Raw genomic sequence first — 24264 nt, 5'->3', positions numbered from 1 at the left:
TTTGTGAATGGGGTGTTGTTGAAACGATGTTGATATCTTAATGTTATGCAAGTGGTACAAGTGTATCACTAACACTAGCTATATAAAAGTTTTAAACAAAGAATATCTGAGCTTTCATCAAAGCTCACTCCCACCTTTTCTGACCAAAAGAAAACATATATGAGATGGTTAAGTTGTTAATGAATCATCCTCTGGATTCAATAGTCACAGGGAGTCACAGAGCAACAAGAGTCACTGCACAAGATGCATGCATAGCTAGTAGTAATCAATCATGAACCAATGTATTAGTATCTAACTTCTCCTTTGTAAATTAATCACCACATATAAGTCACTCTGTGTGTAAACATATGTGTGTGCTTGTCACGTGACGATGGTTAATACATCCTAAAATGAATCCGGTTAACAAATTGTTCAATTAGAACCAAACCGAAATTTACTCTCTCTCTGTCTCTGCCTTATCATCATCATCTCTGAGTGGAAGCTTGAGTGAGAGCCATTGTAGAAGTGCTCCTAGAAAAGGAAGAAGAAGAGAAGAAGAAGAAGCCATGACTATGGCTCTTGCTTCTTCCAAAGCTTTTTCCTCAATCTTCTATACTGTAGCTCCAATTAACCGGTCGTATTTTGTGTTAGCGTGCTCCGGTTCGAATCATATAGACGTCGTTGATCGGAGAAGAAGAAGAATCGTCATCTTCGGTTCGAGTTTGGCGCTCGCGTCGACTCTGCTTGGTTCCAACCAACAGAGACTTCCGGTGGAATCTGCGATCGCATTGGAGCAATTGAAAGAAAAAGAAGATGAGCTTGAGGAAGAAGAAGATAGAAATGTCAATCTCTTTCAGGTTTTGCCTTAATCTTTCCTTGAAAAGCTTTATTTTTTTCGTCTCTCTGATATAAAAAGATTCACAATTTTGCTTTTTNATTTTTTTTTTTTTTTTTTTTTTTTTTTTTTTTTTTTTTTTTTTTTTTTTTGTAGAAAACTTCATCGTCTGTTGTTTACATAGAAGACATTGAGCTGCCTAAAACGTCTTCTGGTGATTTTACTGATGAGGAAAATGCAAAGATCGAAGGCACAGGTTCAGGCTTCGTTTGGGATAAGCTTGGTCACATTGTAGGCAAAACTACCTCCATCTGTTATGTTTCTGTGTTCTGAATCCTTGGAGAACTAAAAGCTTGTATCTTGTACAATGTAGGTAACAAACTATCATGTCATTGCCAAGTTAGCTACAGATCAGATTGGTTTACAACGTTGTAAGGTCTCCATCTTCTTTATTTCAATAGTAGCTTAAAAATCACAAAGCCATGTCAAGTAAGTTACGAAGCAATCACAGTTTGGTTGTTTGTGTAGGTGTCTCTAGTTGATGCTACGGGAACAAGATTTACCAAGGACGGGAGAATTGTGGGTCTTGATCCAGATAATGATCTAGCTGTGTTGAAGGTAATTTCTAAGCAAATGTTGTGGAACACATTTTTAGACCATTTGAGTCATACTTGTATAGTCCTTTTTTTACTATTGTTCTATATATATCCAGATTGAAACCGAGGGTCGCGAACTAAATCCGGTTGTTCTTGGTACCTCGAATGACCTACGCGTAGGTCAAAGTTGCTACGCGATTGGGAACCCATATGGATATGAAAACACCTTGACAATAGGGGTAAGAGTAATAAGAAAGATCCTGAGTTTGTGTTCATATAGACAATCTAAAGTCTAAACATTTCACTTGAATGTGGATTGTTATAATGGGGCTCTGTAGGTAGTGAGTGGGTTGGGAAGAGAGATACCATCACCTAATGGGAAGAGTATTCGAGAAGCTATTCAAACAGATGCTGATATTAACTCAGGTAACTCACAAACATGTCTATCAACTTTCTCATCCCATTTAGTTGTATGAAACTCACAGATTTTGGTTATGTAATATAGGTAATTCTGGAGGGCCATTGCTTGATTCTTATGGCCATACTATAGGCGTAAACACTGCAACGTTCACCCGAAAAGGTGAAATATGATCTTTTACCAAATCTAAGAACATAACCATAACTCTGTTCTTTGATTCGATGCTTTTGTCGACATGCATAACATAGAAGTGAATAATTTTTGTTGTTGCAGGGAGTGGTATGTCTTCCGGTGTGAACTTTGCTATTCCCATTGACACAGTTGTCCGAACAGTACCCTACCTCATTGTGTATGGAACAGCTTACAGAGACAGATTCTGAAGAAAAAACAAAACATCTTCTTGTTGTTGATAATACAATATAAGAGGTTTCAGACTTTCTGTCTTCTAAATGTAAATACAAAAAAATTCCAAAAGAGTTTCCGATGCATGTATGTATACATTTAACTTCACAAAAACATGTGAAACATTGGTCATACAAGGACATGGAATATAGTTTTTGAATTTGGGCATAATGAAGAGACTACTACATCCAAGATAAGAAGAAGACTATTATTGGTTACAACATTAATGAGAAATTTGGGAAGATTCTAAGCTCTACTATTTCAGCTGAATCAATGAGAGCTGTTCCTCGATAGAGCAATCGACATGACAAGACGTTCTGCAAGAGGAAGGGATTAAGATCATACCAAGACAACGCTGTTCAGTAGGTGAAGGAGATGATCTTCTTATGCTACGGTACTCAACAGTGTCTTGGAGAATTATGTTTCCTTGCTTGTCAATACAATGGAAATTGCCAAGGAAGAATCTCCCGTCTTTGGTTCCTACTAGCATCTGACGGAACAAGAGCTTCTTCACTCGTGCTATCGGATCTAAATCTGACCCTTCAGAGGTCGACGCAACAATGTTGGTGCTTCTCTCTGCTTCTTGTTCCATAACAGGCTCCTTATTCTTGTTATATGCTTTAAACCAAAAAACAAGCGTAAACATCAATAACACAAAATGGGAACAATCAACTTTATGTAGAAACAGAGTAACATTAGAATCTTTATAGATGTAACTAACCAAAGTTCTAAACTTTTTAACACCATCTGGTTCTTGGCTCAATCATTCAAACAGGGTTGCTTCCAGAATCTAAAAGTCTAAATAGATAACACATATGAACCAAAATCCAATTAATTTCCCCAGGAGAAATCCTAATTTCACAACTTTCGAGTCTAGCGATGCAAACAGAAGTGGGAAAACAAAAAGAGACTTCACATTGATGAAGTAAATTCAAAACTGAGGGTACCGAAAAATAGTCAATGCCCTTACACACGAATAATAAGAGGGAGTTGGGGATAAAGATCAAACCTTTAGGGCTTTCTGTCTTTGGTTCTTGATTACAGAGTTTTTCTTATTGTTAAGTTAAGACCGAGAGAGAGGAGAAGAAAGCTCAAAAACAAAAGGCTTTGTATACATAATTACATTTTAGTCCCTATACTTTTAAAATATTTTTTCTTTCTCATTTTTGACTTTTGATGTCAATTTACGCCCTGTGGTCAATAATAATCGAAAACAACAATCTTTTGCACGAAATTGGTTGGGTTCTTATTAGTCAATTAAAAGATAACGTGACCCATTCGAAAATAAATAAAAACACAGGTTTGGTCTTAACTCTTAACCGAAGAGATCTTTTCTTCCGTTATCATCTTCCGAAGGGCTTTCTCCGACCGATCTCAAAAGTTGTTTCTGTTCACCTCGAAGAATCTCTGTATGAAAATCTCTCCCATTGTCTTACTAACCCTTTTTTAGATACTTTCGAATGTCTTGTGAACTTCAAAGTTGAACACTTTTGTCACTTTGATTTCGTCTAGTTTCACCCAAACAATTCTCGGACTTGAATTAGTCTTAAATCTCAATTGTTCTTAGAAAAAGTTTGTTCCTTTGCGTGCTTTTCAATCACCATTTGATCTTAATCTGTTTCCAGGTTCTAAATCTTTTGACACTAACAATGGTTGAGCGCAAGAAACGGAAACAAAATCAAAGAAACAACAATGATGGCAAGAGGAATCAAAAGAGACGAGTTTCACATAATAATAATGAAAAGATCAATAGAGATGAGCTTGTGGTTTACAGAATCTTATGCCCTATTGATGTCGTTGGAGGTGTTATAGGTAAGAGTGGTAAAGTCATAAATGGTATTAGGCATGACACAAAAGCAAAGATCAAAGTTTTTGATCAGTTACCTGGTTGCAGCGACAGAGTGATCACAATCTATTGCTCTGTTAAAGAGAGAAAAGATGAAGAAATCGAAACTATAACCGAGCCTCTTTGTTGTGCACAAGATGCTCTTCTTAAAGTACATGATGCAATTGTAGCTAGTGCTGGAGAGAACACTAAGAATAAGTCTAATAATAAGATAGATAGAGATGTTAATCAGGAATGCCGTTTTTTAGTACCCTATAGTCAATGTTCTAGTGTGATTGGTAAAGCTGGTTCGAATATTAAGATGATTAGAAGTAGTACTGGAGCTAGTGTTAAGGTTGTTTCCAAAGATGTTTCGGATCCTTCACATGCTTGTGCTATGGAATCTGACAATATTGTTGTGGTTAGTATCTCAAATGTTTGCAGTTTATGTTACCTGTTTGTAGCTATTTTTTATTGATGTTTTCATCTTTTCTCTATCAAATAGATATCTGGTGAGTCTGAGTCCGTGAAGAAAGCACTTTTCGCCGTTTCTGCAATCATGTACAAGATCAGTGCTCGTGAAAAGATTCCTTTAGATTCAACCAGCCAAGATGTTACAGCTAGTAGTATAGTTTCATCAGATCTTTCTAATTCTGTTTACTCAAATCAGGATCATATTCTTCAGCACAAGGCGAGTGTTCTGTCATATTTCAATGCACTACATGTATCTGACTTTCAAGGTTATGCAGTGACCGCTGCGAATCCAATGCCTGTTTTTTGCTTCATCTCTACCTGTTGTGACTCATGGTTTTGGCGGGTCTTTCAGAACAGAAGAGTTGGTTTTAAAAGTGTTGTGCCCTTTGTCCAACATTACCCGTGTAATCGGGAAAGAAGGATCAACCATTGAAAGAATAAGAGAAGCAAGTGGTTCTCGTATTGAAGTTAATGACTCCAGAACTAAGTGTGGTGATGATGATTGTGTTATCATTGTCACTGCTACTGAGGTTTGGTTCTGCTTTTTTATCTTTACTTTATAAGTTATGGAGGTATTGTTTTGTTGTTTGAGTTCTTCTTTCCCTTTTTGTGTGCGTTTTTTTTCTTCAGTCTCATGATGATATGAAGTCTATGGCTGTTGAAGCTGTTCTTCTTTTGCAAGAGAGTGTCAATGATGATGATGCAGAAGAAGTTAAGACGCAACTTCTTGTTCCTTCTAAGGTTATTGGATGCGTTATAGGGAAAAGTGGCTTGGTCATTAACGAAATAAGGAAAAGGAACATTGCTAATATCCATATCTCGAAAGGGAATAGGGATGACCGCGTTGAGGTTATAATCCTTATTGAAATTTTTAAATTCTTGTTTTCTTCTGTTGCTTTGTATTCGAGTTGTTTATATCCATTAGGTATTGGGTGAAGTCAGCAGTGTGAGAGATGCTCTCATTCAGATTGTTCTAAGACTTCGAGAAGATGTTTTAGGAGATAGAGACTGTGTTGCTGCTAGGAAACTTCCTGCAAGATCTGATAATTATAGTTTCTTCTCGGGTAGTACTAACGCGGGTTGTACACTTCCGTCGTTCAAGTCTTCAACGGCTTCTACAAGTGGTTTCCATGGTTATGGAAGCTTCTCGGTAAAGTCACATATTGAAATTTGTTGAATCTCTCTTATGGTCAATACCATACTCATGACTTAGTTTTTAATAAACAGGCAGAAGATAACGGTTTTGGGTCACTTGGTCCATACTCATTTGGACGGTAAGTTAGCAAACAAAAACTAAGAAGTTGGTATCTCTCTTTATCATTTTAGACTCTTCTTCTCTGTAAAATGATCTTTCTTTGTTTATAGATTGCATTCATCTTCTGTTCTGGAGATTCTAATCCCGGCAAATGCAATGAGTAAAGTTATGGGCAAAGGAGGATGCAATTTGGAAAACATAAGAAGGGTCTGTTTCTGAAATCTTTTGATGAGTTTGCTCTTCTTATTCCATTTGGCAATAACCCTCTCTCTATGTCTCTCCTTCAGATATCAGGAGCGTTGATAGAAATTTCTGTTTTGAAAACTTCACATGGTGATCACATTGCTCTCCTATCCGGCACACTTGAACAGATGCGTAGTGCAGAGAACTTGTTCCGAGCTTTTATTTTGTCCACTTGAAAACATAGTTTTAGGATCATTTGGACCGAGATTAATTTTTTTGCTTTTGCTTAATACTCAATTATGTTAACGTAATCAAATATGTATATGTTTGTGTTGAGCACATGTACATACGGACGAATACAAACAACATACTTATTATATAGTATATAAATATGATTGATTCTTTTGTTCGCTTTCCCAATTTATAATATATGTACGATCATAACAAGAAAGCTTAATAATTCTGAGAAATAATAGTAGTTAGATGATCTGGAAATCGTGTAACGAATATATATATTTAGCTGGATTTATTAATATGTAGTTTTCTTGAATTATGATGATGATGCAAGAGTATTGTTATTTAGGACGGAAGAATCTTAGATGTTTCATGATCTTTTTGTTTCTCTATTTTTTATGGAGTTATGTTGCTGTTTTTGCATTTAATAGTCACATGTTTCTCTGTTGTACTCCATTATGTTGCATCATTTACTATATTTTATCATTTACTTTTCTACCTATAAATTTTATCCCCACCAAAGTTTTACTTCTTTTTAAAAAAAAAACTTAGAGCTTTCATTTTTGTTTCTTTTATACCCGTTTTGAATTTGTCAAAAACAATAAAATCGAAAGAAAAAAAAAAGTTAGTACGTTCAATGTAAGATAAAAGAATGTGAAAGTCGATCGATGATATTGTACGGACGGATGATGCGGCGTTTTTACGACGATGATGAAAGGTGGAACCCGGCGGGGCGTGCGAAGTAATAATAGACACATGACACGACGTGCATGTGAGACCAACCAATATCTGCGGCTAGCTTTTTTTTTTACTTCCTTGCTAAGTCTCTTCCTTCCCATGTATTGATTGATTGATTCAGATCCAAATCAATGCTCTCTACTGTGCTATTTCTGATTTAACACATGACTTGTCCGATGCACTTCCATTCATATCATGTTCTCCCCAATTATATCATCTCAAGACTCAAGTTATATTATTAAAGTACATTTACGTTCCTTATAGACTTATAGTAAATACTTTAACAAGCTGCGTAGAGAATAATGGATCACTTAAAAGTATTTTACCAACACATATGTAATGTAAAGGTAACTTGCCTACGAGTAGACCAGAGAACTATAGGCAAATCCAATTTCATTCTCAACAAATGACCTAATTAATAACGACTTAGATCATGTGGTACAGCTAAGTCGAAAATCTTTTATTGAGTGAGCGTATATTATAATAATACAGACCATATTCGATATCATGCGAATGAATGAATTATCTTTGTATAAAATAACTATATAACTGTATCTTCTCATCTAATCCATATTTGATTATTGAACACCCACGAAGCCTTACAATAATTTGCTGTACATAAATTATTAATTACACAATTATAAATATACGATCGTATAGCATAATAGTCTATTTTAATATCATCGTTGTTGTAATTTCGCATTTTTAAAATTTTGGCTACTGGAAATTGGTGGTGGATATGATTAACGTGTGTTTGGATTTTACTGTTTTAAACTTCACTTTTGAATTCTAATCATTTAATAACTTTGTTAATTCTCCTAATTAAACTAATCAAAATCTCTTCACGCGTCACACGCGCTAAATATATTTTATTTATATATTTCCTACTTCAAACTACTAACAAAACCAAACAAAAAAAAAACACAAAGTGGGTTCTGTCTATTTTTACACCTTCCCATTTTACATCCCTTTCTTTTTTCCCCCCTCTGTAGCTAGATTCCTTCCACAAACCCCTCTCTCTCTCTAATGCTCTCTATCTTCTTCTTCTTCAATCTCCACAAAGATCTGATTCTCTTCTTCTCTCCCTCTCTCTGAAATGGCCATAACTCTCCGTTCATCAGATCCACTTTCACGTATCCATCCCGAACCAGAACAACAAATCGACCACTTCGATCACCTCCCGGACTCAATCCTCCTCCTCATCTTCAACAACATCGGCGACGTCAAATCCTTAGGTCGTTGCTGCGTCGTCTCCAAAAGATTCCATTCTTTAATCCCTCAAGTTGAGAATGTCGTCGTTCGTGTCGACTGCGTTATCTCCGACGACGACTCTTCATCTCTCGTCTCTGACAAGCCTCGATCCGTTGCTTCCGTCGCCGCTACTCCTTTCTCCGCCATCTTTCGTCTCGTGATCAAACCGTTACAAGCTTTGGGACAGTTCCTTAAACGCTCAGGTTCTTCTTCCTCTTCTTCTTCTTCAGCTTCTTCTTCGTCTTCTTCAGCTTCTTCGTTGTTGATTAGTGGTGGTATTGGTGGAGATGATGGTGAGATTGAGCAAGGAGGCGTGACGCATCATTCTCCAACTCAGGTTTTAAAAAACTTCGATGAGCTTCGCTTCCTTCGAATCGAGCTTCCTAGTGGTGAATTAGGGATTGATGATGGTGTTTTGTTGAAATGGAGAGCTGAGTTTGGTTCCACGCTTGAGAATTGTGTGATCCTCGGTGCTTCCTCTGTCATCCCCGCGACGAACTCTGTTGATCTTGGTACCAGTAACAACAACAACAACGCCGTGGTGGTGGAAGATAACGGAAGTATACCTGAATCGTTTTATACAAACGGAGGGCTTAAGCTTCGTGTTGTATGGACTATAAGCTCTTTGATTGCTGCATCTGCGAGACATTACTTGTTGCAGCCGATTATAGCAGAGCATAAGACGCTTGATACCTTGGTGCTCACGGATGTTGATGGTCAAGGTGTATTGTGTATGAATCGAGATCAGTTGGAAGAGTTGAGGGTGAAACCCTTGTCAGCTTCTTCGGCTTCTAAGAGGACTCTTGTACCTGCTTTGAATATGAGACTTTGGTATGCACCTACTTTGGAATTGCCTGATGGGACGGTGTTGAAAGGAGCTACCCTTGTGGCGATTAGACCTAGTGAGTCCAAGAAAGAGGCGTGTGATGTTTCTTGGGTTTCTTCTGCGTTTGATGAGCCTTATGTTGTTGCTGCTAAGATGCTTGTTAAGAGAAGGACTTATTGTCTTGAGATGAATTCGTTTTAAAAGCTGAGAGATTTCACAAAGCCGGATCTGAGGTATGAATTGTGCATGGAAATGCTCTGTTTATGTATCAATTGTGAGGTCAAGGGCCTAGTAGTATTAGTCCTGAATTGGTTTATGTGCCTGTTATAAATGGTTAGTTTCATTGTCACAACCTTATTCTTGGTTCTTCCTTGTTTGATAGGTGGTGAATGAATCACAAGGGCTAGCCAGGTTTTGAAAGAGAGACTACTACAATGCATAAGGATCAGTTTTGTATTAAGTGTGACTAATGATGCTTGATTCATCAATGGGTCTCATCAATGCTATCTCTGTTCTTGGTCTCTTGGAAGCTTCGGATTCCGATCTGCTTGGATGGACCCCGGAAACCGCATTCGCTGGCTGCTTTTTTGTTTCAGCTCGCATAGCAATCGTGCAAGAAGAGCAAGTTTTTTTTAGCTTATAAAAATCTTCAATGTGCCTTTTTTTCTTTTTCTTTCATTATTATGTGAATATTATTTGTAGGTAAGAGACACAGTTGCTTTGCTTTCTCCTTGTCTTTGTATACTTCTTCTTCTCCCAAGTTGTAAAATAAATAATATTGAGCAATGTAAGTACTTTATTACTTTTTACCATATAAGGTAATTTCGTTGGCCAACTGAAAAAAATTGGTGTTCTTACTTGTTCGTAGTTCCTCTAATTTTAAATATTTTGGTTTTTTTTGATTAATACCGCAAAGAGTGGTTTAGGAGACTCAGGGACCAGTACCACTGTACGCTCAGTCCTGACTCCTGAGTCTACCACCATTGGCTTTTTTTGGGTTCGGTTCCAAGCTAACTAAAATTGTATTTTTAATTAAAAGAAAGCAAAGATCTCGACTTAATGCATCATATATTTTAAATATTAATCTCTTCATGATCTGCCATGTTAATTACATATAACCAAAGTTTTGCACTTTCTGTTAATCGAATCATCTAACACCCAAATAAATGCTACTTGGTCTAAATCCGGCGTCGCTTGCTAAAATACGTAATGTCATGTGTGTCAGTGTGTGTGCGAAAGTGCATCACCATAGAGGTTTTGCTTTACAATTTACTAGTGTTTTTATAAGTGACCAACCACAACCACATAAAAAAAATGTCTGCACCAAGTAAAAGATGATAGAGATATCAATATTTCATACTTCATACAATAACAAATGAGGACTATTAAAGAATCTTGTACATAGTCAAAAGAGAATTAGTAAACCTCTGGTGATAAGACATGGTTGCGATTCAGACACAAGTGTTTTATAAAAGAGTTTCACCGGGGTACCCTTAACAATGAATGTCTCATAGATGTTTGTAACGGAGTACCTAAAGCAGTACTCAATGTATGCCTAATGTCTTAAAGCACCAAATGGCCAACTTAGAACAATATCGATAATGTTATTTTCTTTTCTAATTCCGCTTTACATTGATCACATATGCATATCACATGACAAGAAGTATTAATATATGTTAGATATGTTTAGTCTGTTTGGAAGATATTGGATACTTCAAGAAGAAGAGAGCCCACTTGTTTACTTTCGGGCGAGCAAAAAGTTTTGTGACTGGAGTGAAATAATTGTACCCTTTTATCTCGCTTTTGACAATAAAAGCATGATTACTTATCGATATTTTAGTGGACATTAATAATGGTAATGTAGAATGTGTATGTCACAATAGTCTTTATTTATATCAAATAAATATATATTTTCGTAATAATATCTGATGAAAACACTATTTATCAGATATGATCACACAACACTTTTTACCAAAAATATATAACTTACAGAAAACAAAGTGATCTTATATATGCTTTTGTTATCTATTGGGGTTTAGTAATTGTATAGTTTTTAATTTTATTTTGTAAAAAACAGCGTTTGACATAGTTTTTTTTTGTTAAAGAACAATTTTGAAATCTTGCTTTTCATTTTTATATTTTGCTGAAGTGAATATATATATATTGTCCTTCCAATAATCAAAGGATCTGGTGACGAACGAAAGTTATGATTATTAAGTCTACAATTGTATTTTCAGTAAAAAAAAAAAAGAAGATAAAGAACATGTCTCCAACCACACTTAGTTTTGTCGTCTCCACTTTATGGTTACATTTTATGATTCAAGCATTGCTTAAGCTCAGGGTTAGGCATTGCTTAACTCTCAAATAATTATCGTTGCAAACAATTCATCTAAATTTCTTTGCTTTAACTTTAATAACATAGCATCATCTATTATAAAAAAAGATAGATAAACATTACCTTCCTCTCTTAATCAGTTTTATTATATTCATGAATAAATCTGATTGAATAAAGGTACAACCAAAGGGACTTTATTTTCGAAAATAACAAAATCATGGACTTCTCATTGAGTCATGGTGTTTGTGCATGTAAATAGAAAAAACGAAGAGAGGCACAATTAATAGGTACTTTAAAGGCTTGTAGAGAAAAGAGCAAAGAAATAGATGATTTAAAGGGCTTCCCGAACGTTAAGGCTTTTCTCGCAAAAGAAGTAAAAGCATACATGTAGTCATGTAGAGAATGACCTCTCCACTCTTCAGAGTTGAGAGCCTATACAAAGAATACTGTTTAATTCAAAATGAAATAATATTAACTTTTAGAAATGGTTTAGCTAGAATATCTGAATAAAGTGTATATTGGTTAGGTCTTAATAATATTAGTCTTCCCTTTTGGAATTGGAGGAATAACTTTTTCTGAAAGAAAGGTTCTGGATTATAAGGCCTTCTTCATCTTTCCGGCCCACTAAAGCCCAAATCTTCTTCAAAATAAACCACAAGAGCTACTTATTAATTAGTAGTTACCAAAAATAATTGAAGAAAATAAACTACATATGCAACTCTGTTAGATCACATAAATAAACTCATGTGTAAAAAGAAAACCTCAAATGGGTCTATAAATTTTCAAAACAATTTTTTTTCTTACGGAATCTACAAACTGTTTAATAACTATCCTAAGAAAAATAATTAGGTGTGTATGGCTTAGATATGGGCCAATGTTCTAAATTATCAGGTTTTAGGTTATAGGTTTTAGGTATATCATCATTCTTAAACTTCACGTGGGGTGAAAACAGGAAACAGAATCCTATGGCGAAATCCCATAATCTTACTAGTTTGCAGTTGATGAACAAAAAAGAAATGGTCCCTTACTCCCTTACCTATACGGCTACAACAGCTATGTAAAGTCTACAGTAATAACCCATAAAATAAAGGCATGTCTAGTGAAAAATCGAAGTCGATCTGATCAATTACCCACCAAAATAAAGTTTGTTTCTTTTGTTATCAATCTTTTAAATCATTATAAACGTGATAAAACTTACAAATCGTTATAATAAATAATAATATAATATGGATGGACCATTTGACTCTTTTCATTCATCATAAGGTGCAGAGAAGAGTTATCAATTCAATAAGTGTGCGCGATGAACACAAACGATAATATCATACATTGGAACTTGAAACACCAATTAATATCTTGACACTAACTTATGAGAGAAGCAAATTCCTAACACTTACACTAATATGTAACGCTGATACAAATTTTATACTGTATAAAGTATCTCCAACAAATATCATGTGGTATTTACAATATATTTTTGTAATGTCTATTTGTTTCTAATATGTTCCATGCCAAAATAAAGTTTCTTTCATTCAAAAGTTTTAAAGATATTATCTTTCTCACTTTTAGAAAATTACTTGAAGATGCCTAAGCCTCAAACACACATGAATCACAAGTTAAATCAACTTTACTCTAAATCCCAAAACCACACAAAAGTTGAAAGCCTTCTAAAATAATGAATTAAATAATACTTTGTATAGTACCCTAAAAGATGGGTTAGCCATGTGGGTGCAGAAGGATCAAGTAGCCCATGAACGAAAAAGTTAAAAAACTTAAAATAATGTAAACAGATCATGAAAATTTGGGAATAGCCATTGTTGAAGACAACAGCTGTCAAAAGAGGAAGATATAATCATAATTACATTAGATTATAAAACAAATACATATAGAGAGAGAGAGACAGAAAGAAAAGAGAAGAGAGATGCTAAGGAAGAAGGGAACCAAACATAGAGCATAACAGGAGACAAATCATTTTAATTTTCACTCTCTTCAACGCATTATGGCCATACCTTACTCCCAAATTTTTCAGGCTCATAATTATTTATTTCTTCACTTATCAATATATACACTAGCAATATATTTTTCAAAGTTTCTTGTATCTTCACTTAAATTTTCTGTATTTACTTTCTTCTGATATTTTGATTTGATTTGATTCAATCTAGTATCCTTAAAAGGATCGCCCTATTGCCTTGACCTACTCTCCTTGTTCATGAATACCAAGAAACAGTATATCACAGTACTATAGCAACAATTAACTAAAGAAACAATAATAATAATAATAACATGAGTGCCAAAAAAAAACAACACTAAAAATTGAATTACAAAGCCACAAACAAAATGCTATTATCACAAAATACAACATTACAAACCCAAATGCGAAAATGAATTCCAAAGACCCTCAAAACTAAAACAAAACCCTAAACAAATTTAAAAACACATTAACGATGATAATCAGAAGATAAATAAACCAAAAATAAGCATACAATTAAAATGAGGATCTGAGAAAAAAAAACCAAAAGATGCAAATAAAAATAGAATCATCATCAGTTCTTGCCTTTACCCTTATGGTCTGATGAGTTCCTGCATCCATTTTCATAGTAAAGCTGAAACTGGTGGTTGTTGTTCTGATTGTGATTGTGGTTGTGGTGGTGATTCTCTGCAGGCAGTGCACCGAACAAGAACTGTGGACCTCCTCCACCACCTTCTGATGATGTTGGAAACCTCTGTAGATTAGCCAGAAACGACTGATGCTGATGATTACTTGTTGTTGAATTGGACTGAAGGGTCCCCCTGTTGAAACCACTGAACCCACCACCTGAACTGGCGGATACGGCAGCTCCGGCTCCGGAGGGTGTCGACATGTTGAAATCAAGATTGAATGCTCCGCCGTTGGATCCTGCCGGAGATATCAAATGGTCGGGAACGAACGAAAACTCTTGATGCGGATGATGTTGATGTTGATGTTGATGGTGATGATGATCGGAGATTGACGAGAAAGGATGAGAATTTGTCGAAATCGGGAAATGGGTTTGTTGACCCGACCCGAGAATCAAACCCGAAGTAAAATACTCCATGGGAGACGAAGCAGAAGGAGCTTGAGCCATCCATTGCCGGTTTGAGTTAACCGGATCTGAACCGGAATTTAACAAATCTGTAAACGAAGTAGTATTGTGGCTTTGATGATGATGATGATGATGATCTGATGATCTCTCTTTCGTCTCTTTAGCTGTTCTCTCTCTCGCTCTCTCTCTAGCTTTATCCCTTAGCTCCGATCTCGATAAAGACAAACCAGAAGAGTTCTTGCTCGTGTCTGAATTGCTACTACATGCCGATTTAGACAACGAATTGGTCGCCGCAGCAGCAACCGTTGTTGTTAATGTCTGATTCTGGTTCTCGTCGTCATCTGTCGGGAAATTAGTGTTGTTGAGTGAAGGAAGCTCGGAGATTGAGTCTTCGGCAGCTTTGATTAACCATTCAACAGCTTTGCTCGGCTGATCGTAACCTAACCGATCTTGAAGATCGTAGAATTGAAGAGCGGTTGAGACTGATAACCGGACACGCCGGTCACGTGGTCCTTTTGAGGTTAAGACTTTGCTGTGCCGATCTTTGCCGCCGGAAGCTCGAGAAACCCTAATTATCCGGGAAGAATTGTGATGCCACCGGCTTAACCGGTTGTTTCCGTTGTTGTTGTTGTTATCAACCACGTCGCCATTGTTGTTATTATTACTCTTCATTAGATCTCCAATCATCTCATCATCATCTCTGAGCTTCCGAAACATCTCATCACTATCCTTTTCCAAAATCTAAAACTTTAGGGTTTTTTTTGCTTTTCCCCCAAATTTTCAAAATCTAAAATTTAGGGTTTTTTTTTTTTTTTTTTTTTTTGCCTTGGGGATTTAAAGAAGAAAGGAGAAAGAAAAAAAAACTGACCCAGTCTTTGGTTTTGGTTTTTGGTTTTACACACTGTACTTTGTTGTAAGCATTGATGATGAAAACCCTCAGAGGAAAAACCAAAAAAAAAAAAAAAGTGTAAATTAATTTAGGGTTTTTGATATTTCACCATCAAAAGTCAGTAGATACAGCTTCGTTTAAGCTTTGTCTGAAGCTGCTGCTGCTGTTGTTGTTGTAGTTGGCAGAGTCATCAAAAGCACTGTCTCTGAAATGATATCAGCCACTAGTCCTGCAATTAAAACCGATGAAACAAAAACAAAGAAACAACAATCTCATAAGAACAAATCTTTACATATACATTTTTTATATATACTAATAAATATATACATGTTACATCCTTATCTAACTTTTTTTTTTCTTTTATATCACATATATATACATATTTAAGATTATCAGTTATTCTGATTCGAATTTATTCTCTACTCATTTTAGATCTGACATAACAACAACAAACAGCTACAACAAACAAAATATAAGAGAGTTTAAAGTTAAAACCATCTTTAATTAAAAATGAAGAATCAGAAGCTATATATATTAATTAAGACTCTATAGCTTTCGGCTGAAGCGATTATCAATGGAGGGGACTTTAAAAGATAAGAAGACAATAAAATGAGTTTTTCAATGGTGTTTATATTTTTAAAAAACTTTTCTACTCTAAATAAAGATTTGGTGGTTTCTAATTATGAAAAGAGAGAGACTTTGTTTCTTAGTTACCAACAAGGAGATTTAAATATAATCTTTATAAAGGAATCATTATTGCTGTTGTGGATTCTATATGCAACAGAGATCGTTGGACTATGGATGCAACAGGTGTCAAGCTCTTGTCTTTGATTTATATTAGCTCGAAGAAACCAAATTTAAAGGAACAAACATACTTCATTTTTTTTTTTTTTTTTACTTTACTGATTAGAAATTCTCATCAGGGAATCAAAATCGTAGATCTAAATTGAGTTTTTTGCCAACCAAAACTGAAGAGTAAAGAAGAAAAACTTGAAATTGAGAGGTTCTTTATGTGAAAAAGATTGGTTTACAGGAAGATTTAAAAACTAGAGGAGAGTGTAAAGAGAGAGAATTTGAGACTTACAGAAACAGAGGAGCTTCTTGAGCTGTGTGAGTTGAGTTAATAGGAGAGGAAGGGACTAGCTAGTAGGGTTTTAGGGATTTGTAAGAAAAAAATAAAAATCCGAGAAAATTGGAATTTCTTTGATGGTGATTTTAAAGGAGTGATGATCAGATGGGAGAGAGAGAGAGATATTGGTTTTGGGGGCATAAACCTGTCTTTGATTTTTTATTTCCTTTTTTACCCCTTACTTCATGCCTTTTTCACTGGAACTGCCATGGTCCTCTACAAAATATCTGAATTTAATTATATCATCCTTACTAAGTAGTAGTATCTTGTATTTTTATGATTTAAAATTCGAATTCAGGTTTTTTTTTTTTTTTTTTTTTTTAAACATTGAATTCAGTTGATAAAGAGGAACAATGTTTAAACTTTTTTTAAAAAATCAGTGAATTCAATTTGATTGTTTTATAAGCAGAACATTTATTCGTTTTGGCATTAAAACCACAAGAAATGTTACATTCTTTGATCTTTTATATATATATATATATATATATATATATATATATATATAAAATGTACATATTAATGCTATAGAAATGTCATACACATATCAATTCTTTAACATGAAAATAAAATTCCATATTATCTCATACCCGTTATAGAGGAGATGAGAACTTAACAAAAATCATATTATGGGCTTCTGATTTTCATGATTTCTATTTTCATAGAATTAAGATTCTCTACACACATGTACATCCTTCTATTTAAATTTACTAAAAACACAATCATAATATTCTTTTCTCCATGTAAGCGCTCATTTACCCTGAGTTTGGTTCTCATTTGAGCAAAATCATTCGTATTTAGTTTAATTTTTTTTTGAAAAATATTAGTTTAATTAATTTATTATTATTTTTTCTTAAGCAAAAACGAGTTGATGACTGAATTCGAACGGTAGAGTAGTAATCAATTATATTACAAAAGACATACTAAAGAGTTCCCAAACATTGAAAAGACACTAGAGTACAATAGTTTTTTTGTTTTAGTGCAAACTCATTTCATTAATTTGGTGATATGAAACTTTCCTCTAAAATAAGCTTTACACCCGTCATAAAATTTACATAGGAAAGTAACAATACAAATATCGACCAGTTGCTAAAAAACCATAACATTCCAACAGAACAACTAGAGTACACACAACAAGTATAACTAGATAATTAAGCTAATAGAAATATATAAGGACATAAAAGTCAAAAAGATAATGTAAACCACAAGGGAGATAGTTTACATGAGATAGCGAGAGGCTATCTAAGAACGATTCACCAGTCGTGATAAGACAAATTGCCAGGTCAATAAGAAATAGAGTAGAGTATTTTAAAAACGCAAAAAGAGAGAACTAAAAGACATTTCATAGAGATTTCATAGAGACATTGTTTTAGCCACTATGTTGTATTTTAGTTTGGGGCCTAAAGGTTGCTCTACGAGTAACTCCCTGTGTTTTCTTCTTTAGTTTTACCCATGTAAACTGTACGATGTATGTAAAGCTTTCCTCTGAGGAGAGTTGGTGCCTCACAACTTAATATAATGGGTTCTGGTTGTTAAAAAAAAGACATTTCATAGAGATAAAAGCTCTAGAGATCTCTTCTTCATTCATTTCATAGAGTTTCCCAGATCGGGATCAATTTATCCACTTATGCAATTTATGATTTTTCAAAATATGTTATAATTAATCCTATATTGTTTGTTTTGTTTGATTAATTCTATCTTGAATTTAGATTCTTCAAAACTGTTATATTCATGAGGTATTAAAAATCTCGTTAAAATGACAAAAAATTACGTTTATTTTAATTTTAAAAATACAAAATTATACTGACATATGGTCGATCAGATTAGAGGAATTTGGTAATCTGAACACTTTTATTATTGTTAAATTATATGGATTATTTTAACTTGCTCTTTTGTATTTGCAGCGAAGATTAATTCACATGTGGCAATCGTATTTGATAACTAGAAAACCAATTCCAACATATAAAGTACAACAGAAGATTTTTTTCGTTGTTGTCAACCATACATTAAATTAGTGCAACCATAAGTTTAACTTAACCTAAATCACATTTAAAAAACAAATGTTAGTTTGGAGACAATGCAATGCAATCATCAAAGTGTAAGCACAGAATCCAAGAATATATCTAAAACTAAACAAAGTATTTTAAAGTAGACATGACTACATTTACGGAGGAAATGGTATTCAAAGACAGCATGAAAACTATTTTCTTACTGTATTAAAAATCTTTCTATACTTCTTTTTCCACCTAACTAATCATATTGATCAAGAATCCAAAACCCATATTATAATACCTTATACTATATGAAACCCACAGCACATCACTTCGAACTTCATGGAAAAAACACGTAGAGATTATATTAATTCAAGAACTAAACAACTGTTTTGCATTTGAGCAATTTTAATAACCTAGTTCTTTTTTGTCATCTTAGTCAAGTGGTGGGATTACACCACATTTGATTAACTTTAATATGCTTTAATTAGTTTAGTTAATTGTGGTTTTAGGAATTCAATAATAGATACTTAAGAATTAATGATGAAAAAGGGAGAGAAATGAGATGCAAGTGGTTCACGACGGGCTCGAGAGCACGTGTCGCTGTCTTAACGGACACTTGCTGACTTCTCGATCACTGTTACCTTTACCAGACCACTGCACGTGTCTGCTTCTTGGTCACCCAAATTTCTGCTTACTCTCTATTTTATTTTATTTTCTAATTTTCTTTTAATACACAACTAAAAACTCTAAAACTTTGGACCTGGTTGGTTCAAATATATTGTTTGTTAACATTATTAACCTTGTCAATAATAATAAGTTTTAGGATTTTACTCTATTATAATTGGATTTTACTCTATTTAATAAGTTAATCATACTCATGTCTTCATTTTTACATCTATAGTAATAGTATCAAACTATTTGTTAGTTAGGAAAATGTTAATTATGTACTTAGCAGTTAATACTGTGTAACAAAATGCTTATGACCATGGATATTTTGCTCTTAACATACGATTTTTTACAGTAACTACTCAATTTAAATAATAAAGTACATGTTGATTTTACAGTACTGTTACTAATACAAGCTAGGTTCTACATTTGAGTATCGACCCCAAGCCTTTCTCATGATCTGTATTTCAAATAAATCAAAATTTTATATATGGTTAGTGTATAATTTCCCATTCAAAGTTTGTTTATGTTCGAAACTTCCTTGTTAGTTTAAGATTATAATACGAGGTTTAAGATAAAGCCATGCATGTGTAAGTCCCGTTTAATTTATTAAATAAACACTATACAGTAAAATGTAATTGCTAATATGCATTACTCTTTTAATAACTATCACATATATATAGGCAGGCATATAAGATATATATCATGCGTTGAATATAGATTAGAGTATAGAATATTTCAAAACAAACTATCAACAGATAATTAGAAAATGAAAATAAAATGCATGGATCTGAATCTTTACTAGATTCGTATTGTAGTGGTACTGTTTTGACCACAGTTCGTGATGTGATGTTATGATTTTATAAACAGCCTTTTTATTGCACATGTACTATTTTATGGACATTGCTACTATGTACTATCTACTGGTCATTGCAACTATGTAGACATGCCTTACTGTAGCGCGTTGCACGACCCAAAACAATAAATAACTATTTTTCTTTACTTAACTATTTAACTAGTATTTAACTATTTTATTTTACTTAGTTCAAAAAAAAAAATATATATATATATATATATAGTCTTTCAGTATACCTAATATATTTGGTAAAAAGTGGACGGTTAAATAAACAAATTGTATCACTTCGAAACATTTTTATACAAAATATAAGACTATATGTATATTTTCGACATCATTCTATTTTATATTTAAAAATGCTTAAATACATATATTGTGCTAGGTAAAAGTAAAACCATTTAAAGATGTATACCAATATATCTCCTTACGAAAAATGTATACCAACTGAAGTTTTCTTCTAGTACTATATTTTGAGTTAATTTGTCTTTTTTATGTTTAAACTTTAGAAGTTCTTAGTTCCAAATGAACATGTACAAATAATGTCATACGAAGACTTGCGTTCACACGCTTCTCTTATTTTATTATACAGTTATATATACATTTTTTTCAATGATAAAGACTTCTGATGTTTGACAAAAAAAAAAAAAATAGACTTCGTATGATATATCTAGATCGATGAACATAATTAAGGAATTTTTTTTTTTTTTTTTCGTTTTTGTATGTGTATGTAGTTGGTTTATTTGGGATAAGACTTCAAATAGCCGTGAATGAAAGCAAATGCCAAGTCATTTTTCACTTCCTTAGATATTTTTCCTTTGCTAAGCCATTATTAAGCTCTAAAATATCACTTTATGTTTTAAAAAATATTCAGTTTAACTCTATAATAATAAATTAGATAACAGTATATTTGAATTTTAAGTTTTTTTAGGTTCTAGTAACAACCTATCATAATATGTGGGTCAACCTTTAAGCCACTGGATTACGAATACCTTATAATAATAATTGAACTATCGTATTAGATGCCAATTGCATAAGGAACATAACGTAGTTAACTAAGTTTCCACGCTAGATATTTTTCATGGTTTGTTTGATCAGTATGAAACTCTTATATAAACCCCAAAATAATAATTTCTTGATTTCAAACAAAAAGCATTTTCTTTGGCAAAAAAACGAACAAAATTTTAAGTGGACTAAAAATTCGTAACTATTCCTTTTTAATATCTAAAAAACAAAATTAAATTCGAAAAGGAAAATAATCGTACAACTCGAAATATATTTTAAGTGATTTTACTTAAATTTTTTTGTTTATTGTACAAACAAAAGAAGAGGAGGTAAAAATTTAGGCACCAAAATTTTGAATAGGGGTTTTTCTTAAACTATTGGTTCAAGTGTATTGATTAAGACTTAAGAGAGCACATTAAAATATAAGTGAAGTTGATGTCATTTTTTTAATGGACCATTAATGAATCTAGTGGGTCATGACTCATGATTAATTTTGTCCATTAAGCTTCTCTATATCCTCTATATGGAATAAACCCTAATTATGTGATTTGAAAGATAGGTCCACACAGAGGTATATACCTTTCCATTATTGGATTTAACTCTAATTAATTTATTGTTACCCTATTACATGTAAATCGATTCAGACTAGTCTATGAATTATAGGTTATTCATCTTTCAGACAATCATGGAAGGACCACAACGTAGACCCATACATTTGTTTGCATCAAATAATCTAATATAATACATGTTATATCATAGTTTAAGTGATTTCAAAGTCATGTTTCCATCGAGGTCCAAAACTATGATTAAAGCAGACGAAAATAAAAATGTGGAATTTTAATTGTTTTATGGATAAAATTATTTCTTTCCAAAATAATAATTTTAAGAAGACTATTGTACTTGCGTTAAGGCCCAATGTATTTCCATGATTTTGGGCCGTTATTATCTTCTAATGGCTCAAAAGTTTAATCGTTACAGTGGTGAAAATATCGATGAGACAGTGACAATGCAAAGTTTAGTGACTTTAGTCATTAACGACTACAAAAAATACTACAACAAGATGTGTCATTGTCAAATTGACTAGAATGACCAATGACGCGTTTGAATGTTACTACTAATCAACGAACATAACTAGAGTCTTGTATCGGTGTCTGAATATACTACTTACCCTTACCGAATCTACCATTCAAGTTAACTGACTTGTTAGCTATACACTGATTTTTCAATAGGTATGATATACTACTTACCCTTACGTCAGTTAACTTGATAGCTATATTTAAAAACGATGGGCAATAAATAACATAATTTTATCTTTTAATGTCGGTTCGACTTAAAACTAAATTCGGTTTAAAACTTTGGTTTGGCATAGTGCCATTCATATAAACAGGTTCCTTTATATGCGGTTAAAAAGTGGTAAGTCTCAAAATTTTAGGGCCTTTCCGATAAAACTGGCTAAATAGAAGGAATCACCTGTCGTCGAAAACAGGGGAAGATATTTAACTCATCAGCCTCCCCACCATCTAAACTCTAGTACGAATATGGAGACAAGGTTTCCAAATGTTGCAAAAACCACCCTACCTTTTTATCTCCGACGACAATGATCACAACAATCTCCAGTACACGAGCTTGAAAGACGTGATCTCAAGTTCCGATGGATTCGGTTCGTTCTTTTCTCCGAGCCAACACTGTCTTCCTTCTTGTCAAGACGGGTTTCTCTTGTCCGAGATGGATTCTTCTAACATCGCCATTAGAAACGAGCTCGTGAAAAGAGCGGCTTCTATGTATCTTCAGTCTTCTATGGTTGTCATTGCTCCCGACACGAATTGGTTCCAGAGATTCTGTTTGAAGGATAAGCATCAGGCGGTTGCTGCGATTGATTGTCTTAGACCGGTTTGCCGGATTTTCGCTCGGTCTAGTTAAAGAGATGTTTTTAGAAAGGGTGATTCTAATTCTTCTTAGTAAATGTATCGTAAACATTGTATATACTTTAGATATATATCAAATAACATTTCAATTTTTTTTCCAACAAAGTTTCTTACATCACCTGAAGCATCATAAGAATCCCATCTATGAACAATCATAACTACGTAGTAGATTAAAGCATCATACATACTTTTTAACGCTTTTTCTTAGCTCGTTTCGAAGAAGACCTTAATGTCTCTTTTCTCAGATCTTCAGTTGCTTTTGTGTCCAGAAACGGCTGCATACAAAAGAAAAGAGCAAACTTAGAACACATGAAAAGCCGGTTTAGCCTGATGCGCAGTTTTGTCATCAAGTTTCACTGTTTTGGTTCCAAGTCTAACAATTTCAATCCCAACTTGAAAGAACCCACACTGGTTTTGATTCCCTTGGTTAAGCCTGATGCGCAGTTATGACATCAAGTTTCACTGTTTTGGTTCCAAGTCTAACAATTTCAATCCCAACTTGAAAGAACCTACACTGGTTTTGATTCCCTTGGTTAAGCCTGATGCGCAGTTTTGTGCAATATACGACAAACCAGGACTTAAGATAATGATGGGTTCATTGTACAAAGAAATGATGAGAAACATGCACAATGAAGAATAGAGAGAGATAGGAGAACTGATTTTCTAACCTCGTCTTTTCTCTTTTGGAGCTCAAGAAGTTCTCGACAAAGAGCAAGACACTCAGTGTGGTAAGCTGCAGCTAAATCCTTAATCAAAGCTTTCCTTTTGATGATCCCAATCACTTTAAAAAAAAAACAGAATCAATTCCAAAGCAGTAAGTTTAGATTAATAGCCAAAGAAACAAAGATATCATATACCAAACAATGCACAGCTATTGAAACACAGCAAGTTAGTGGTGAGTGACTCATATGAACAGAACAACAACAACATAACAAGGAAGGATCTTAATAAAGCTATAAGCAACAAAATTCATATAGAAACAGAGTGATTCTTCACACCAATCACAGCTCTAAGCTCTCTCTCTCTCTATCTATCTATCTCTCTTCACAGAGTGATTTTTCAGATTCGTGATTATGCTATTACCAAAGGACTTCAGCCCAGAATTCAGAAATTTAAAAAAAATGCGAGCTTTGGGTAAGATTAACAATGGTGGAGGATAACTCAACAGTCTAATTGAAGAGAGAAACAAACAAACAAACAAACAAACAAACAAACAAACAGAAAGCAAAACCCTAGAAATCAATTTTGATGTTGCGGAATCAAAATTAGAGAAATTACTTCGACTAGGATCAAACTTAGACGGAGGAGTAGAGGTTTCCGGCAGAGGATCTTCGGGTTGGGGTAAAGATTGCGACAAAGAAAGAAGAAGAGGTTCCGACGACGGTGGAGTTCGCTT

The 24264-nt window shown here is 33.9% G+C and overlaps 7 protein-coding genes and 1 long non-coding RNA gene across 9 annotated transcripts; 4 read left to right on the top strand and 4 right to left on the bottom strand.

Moving 5' to 3' along the window:
- Positions 433–2390, top strand: LOC104718484 (protease Do-like 5, chloroplastic). Its single transcript, XM_010436244.1, has 8 exons — positions 433–836; positions 971–1105; positions 1188–1250; positions 1343–1432; positions 1527–1649; positions 1749–1836; positions 1916–1990; positions 2102–2390. The coding sequence occupies exons 1-8, from the start codon at positions 546–548 to the stop codon at positions 2206–2208; spliced, it is 972 nt and encodes a 323-aa protein (XP_010434546.1). The 5' UTR covers positions 433–545; the 3' UTR covers positions 2209–2390.
- LOC104718485 lies at positions 2291–3298 on the bottom strand. 2 transcript variants are annotated; one of them, XM_010436245.1, is made up of 3 exons: positions 3240–3293; positions 2952–3028; positions 2291–2848 (listed from the first exon to the last, which is right to left on the bottom strand). In XM_010436245.1, exon 3 carries the CDS (start codon positions 2820–2822, stop codon positions 2487–2489), a length of 336 nt encoding a protein of 111 aa, XP_010434547.1. In that variant the 5' UTR covers positions 2823–2848; positions 2952–3028; positions 3240–3293; the 3' UTR covers positions 2291–2486. The 2 variants fall into 2 exon arrangements, 1 of the variants encoding a protein (XP_010434547.1); XR_756386.2 differs by lacking the exon at positions 2952–3028 and having other exon boundaries at positions 2618–2848; positions 3240–3298.
- On the top strand, positions 3526–6373 carry LOC104718483 (KH domain-containing protein At4g18375-like). Its single transcript, XM_010436243.1, is given in 9 exon segments — positions 3526–3639; positions 3856–4476; positions 4561–4830; positions 4832–5059; positions 5160–5378; positions 5455–5679; positions 5757–5803; positions 5895–5991; positions 6072–6373. Coding segments are annotated over 8 exon segments (1815 nt in total). The 5' UTR covers positions 3526–3639; positions 3856–3879; the 3' UTR covers positions 6204–6373.
- Positions 7860–9828, top strand: LOC104718482 (F-box protein At4g18380-like). The gene is made up of 2 exons (XM_010436242.1): positions 7860–9249; positions 9399–9828. The coding sequence occupies exon 1, from the start codon at positions 8036–8038 to the stop codon at positions 9215–9217; it is 1182 nt and encodes a 393-aa protein (XP_010434544.1). The 5' UTR covers positions 7860–8035; the 3' UTR covers positions 9218–9249; positions 9399–9828.
- LOC104718481 (transcription factor TCP2-like) lies at positions 13645–15222 on the bottom strand. Its single transcript, XM_010436241.2, has one exon. The coding sequence runs from the start codon at positions 15125–15127 to the stop codon at positions 13892–13894; it is 1236 nt and encodes a 411-aa protein (XP_010434543.1). The 5' UTR covers positions 15128–15222; the 3' UTR covers positions 13645–13891.
- Positions 15264–16519, bottom strand: LOC104718480. Its single transcript, XR_756385.2, has 2 exons — positions 16384–16519; positions 15264–15528 (listed from the first exon to the last, which is right to left on the bottom strand). It is a non-coding gene; the product is annotated as an uncharacterized LOC104718480 (long non-coding RNA).
- LOC104718479 lies at positions 22489–22869 on the top strand. The gene has a single exon (XM_010436240.2). The coding sequence runs from the start codon at positions 22501–22503 to the stop codon at positions 22861–22863; it is 363 nt and encodes a 120-aa protein (XP_010434542.1). The 5' UTR covers positions 22489–22500; the 3' UTR covers positions 22864–22869.
- LOC104718478 lies at positions 22916–24264 on the bottom strand (the record flags this gene model as incomplete). The annotated part of the gene is given in 3 exon segments (XM_010436238.1): positions 22916–23143; positions 23537–23649; positions 24147–24264. Coding segments are annotated over 3 exon segments (315 nt in total), but the record flags the coding sequence as incomplete, so codon positions are not given.

Source organism: Camelina sativa, chromosome 10 (assembly GCF_000633955.1).
Source record: "Camelina sativa cultivar DH55 chromosome 10, Cs, whole genome shotgun sequence".
NCBI classification, from domain to species: domain Eukaryota; kingdom Viridiplantae; phylum Streptophyta; class Magnoliopsida; order Brassicales; family Brassicaceae; genus Camelina; species Camelina sativa.
Note: the sequence above shows the minus strand (reverse complement) of the source record. Positions and strands in the feature narration are given on the sequence as shown.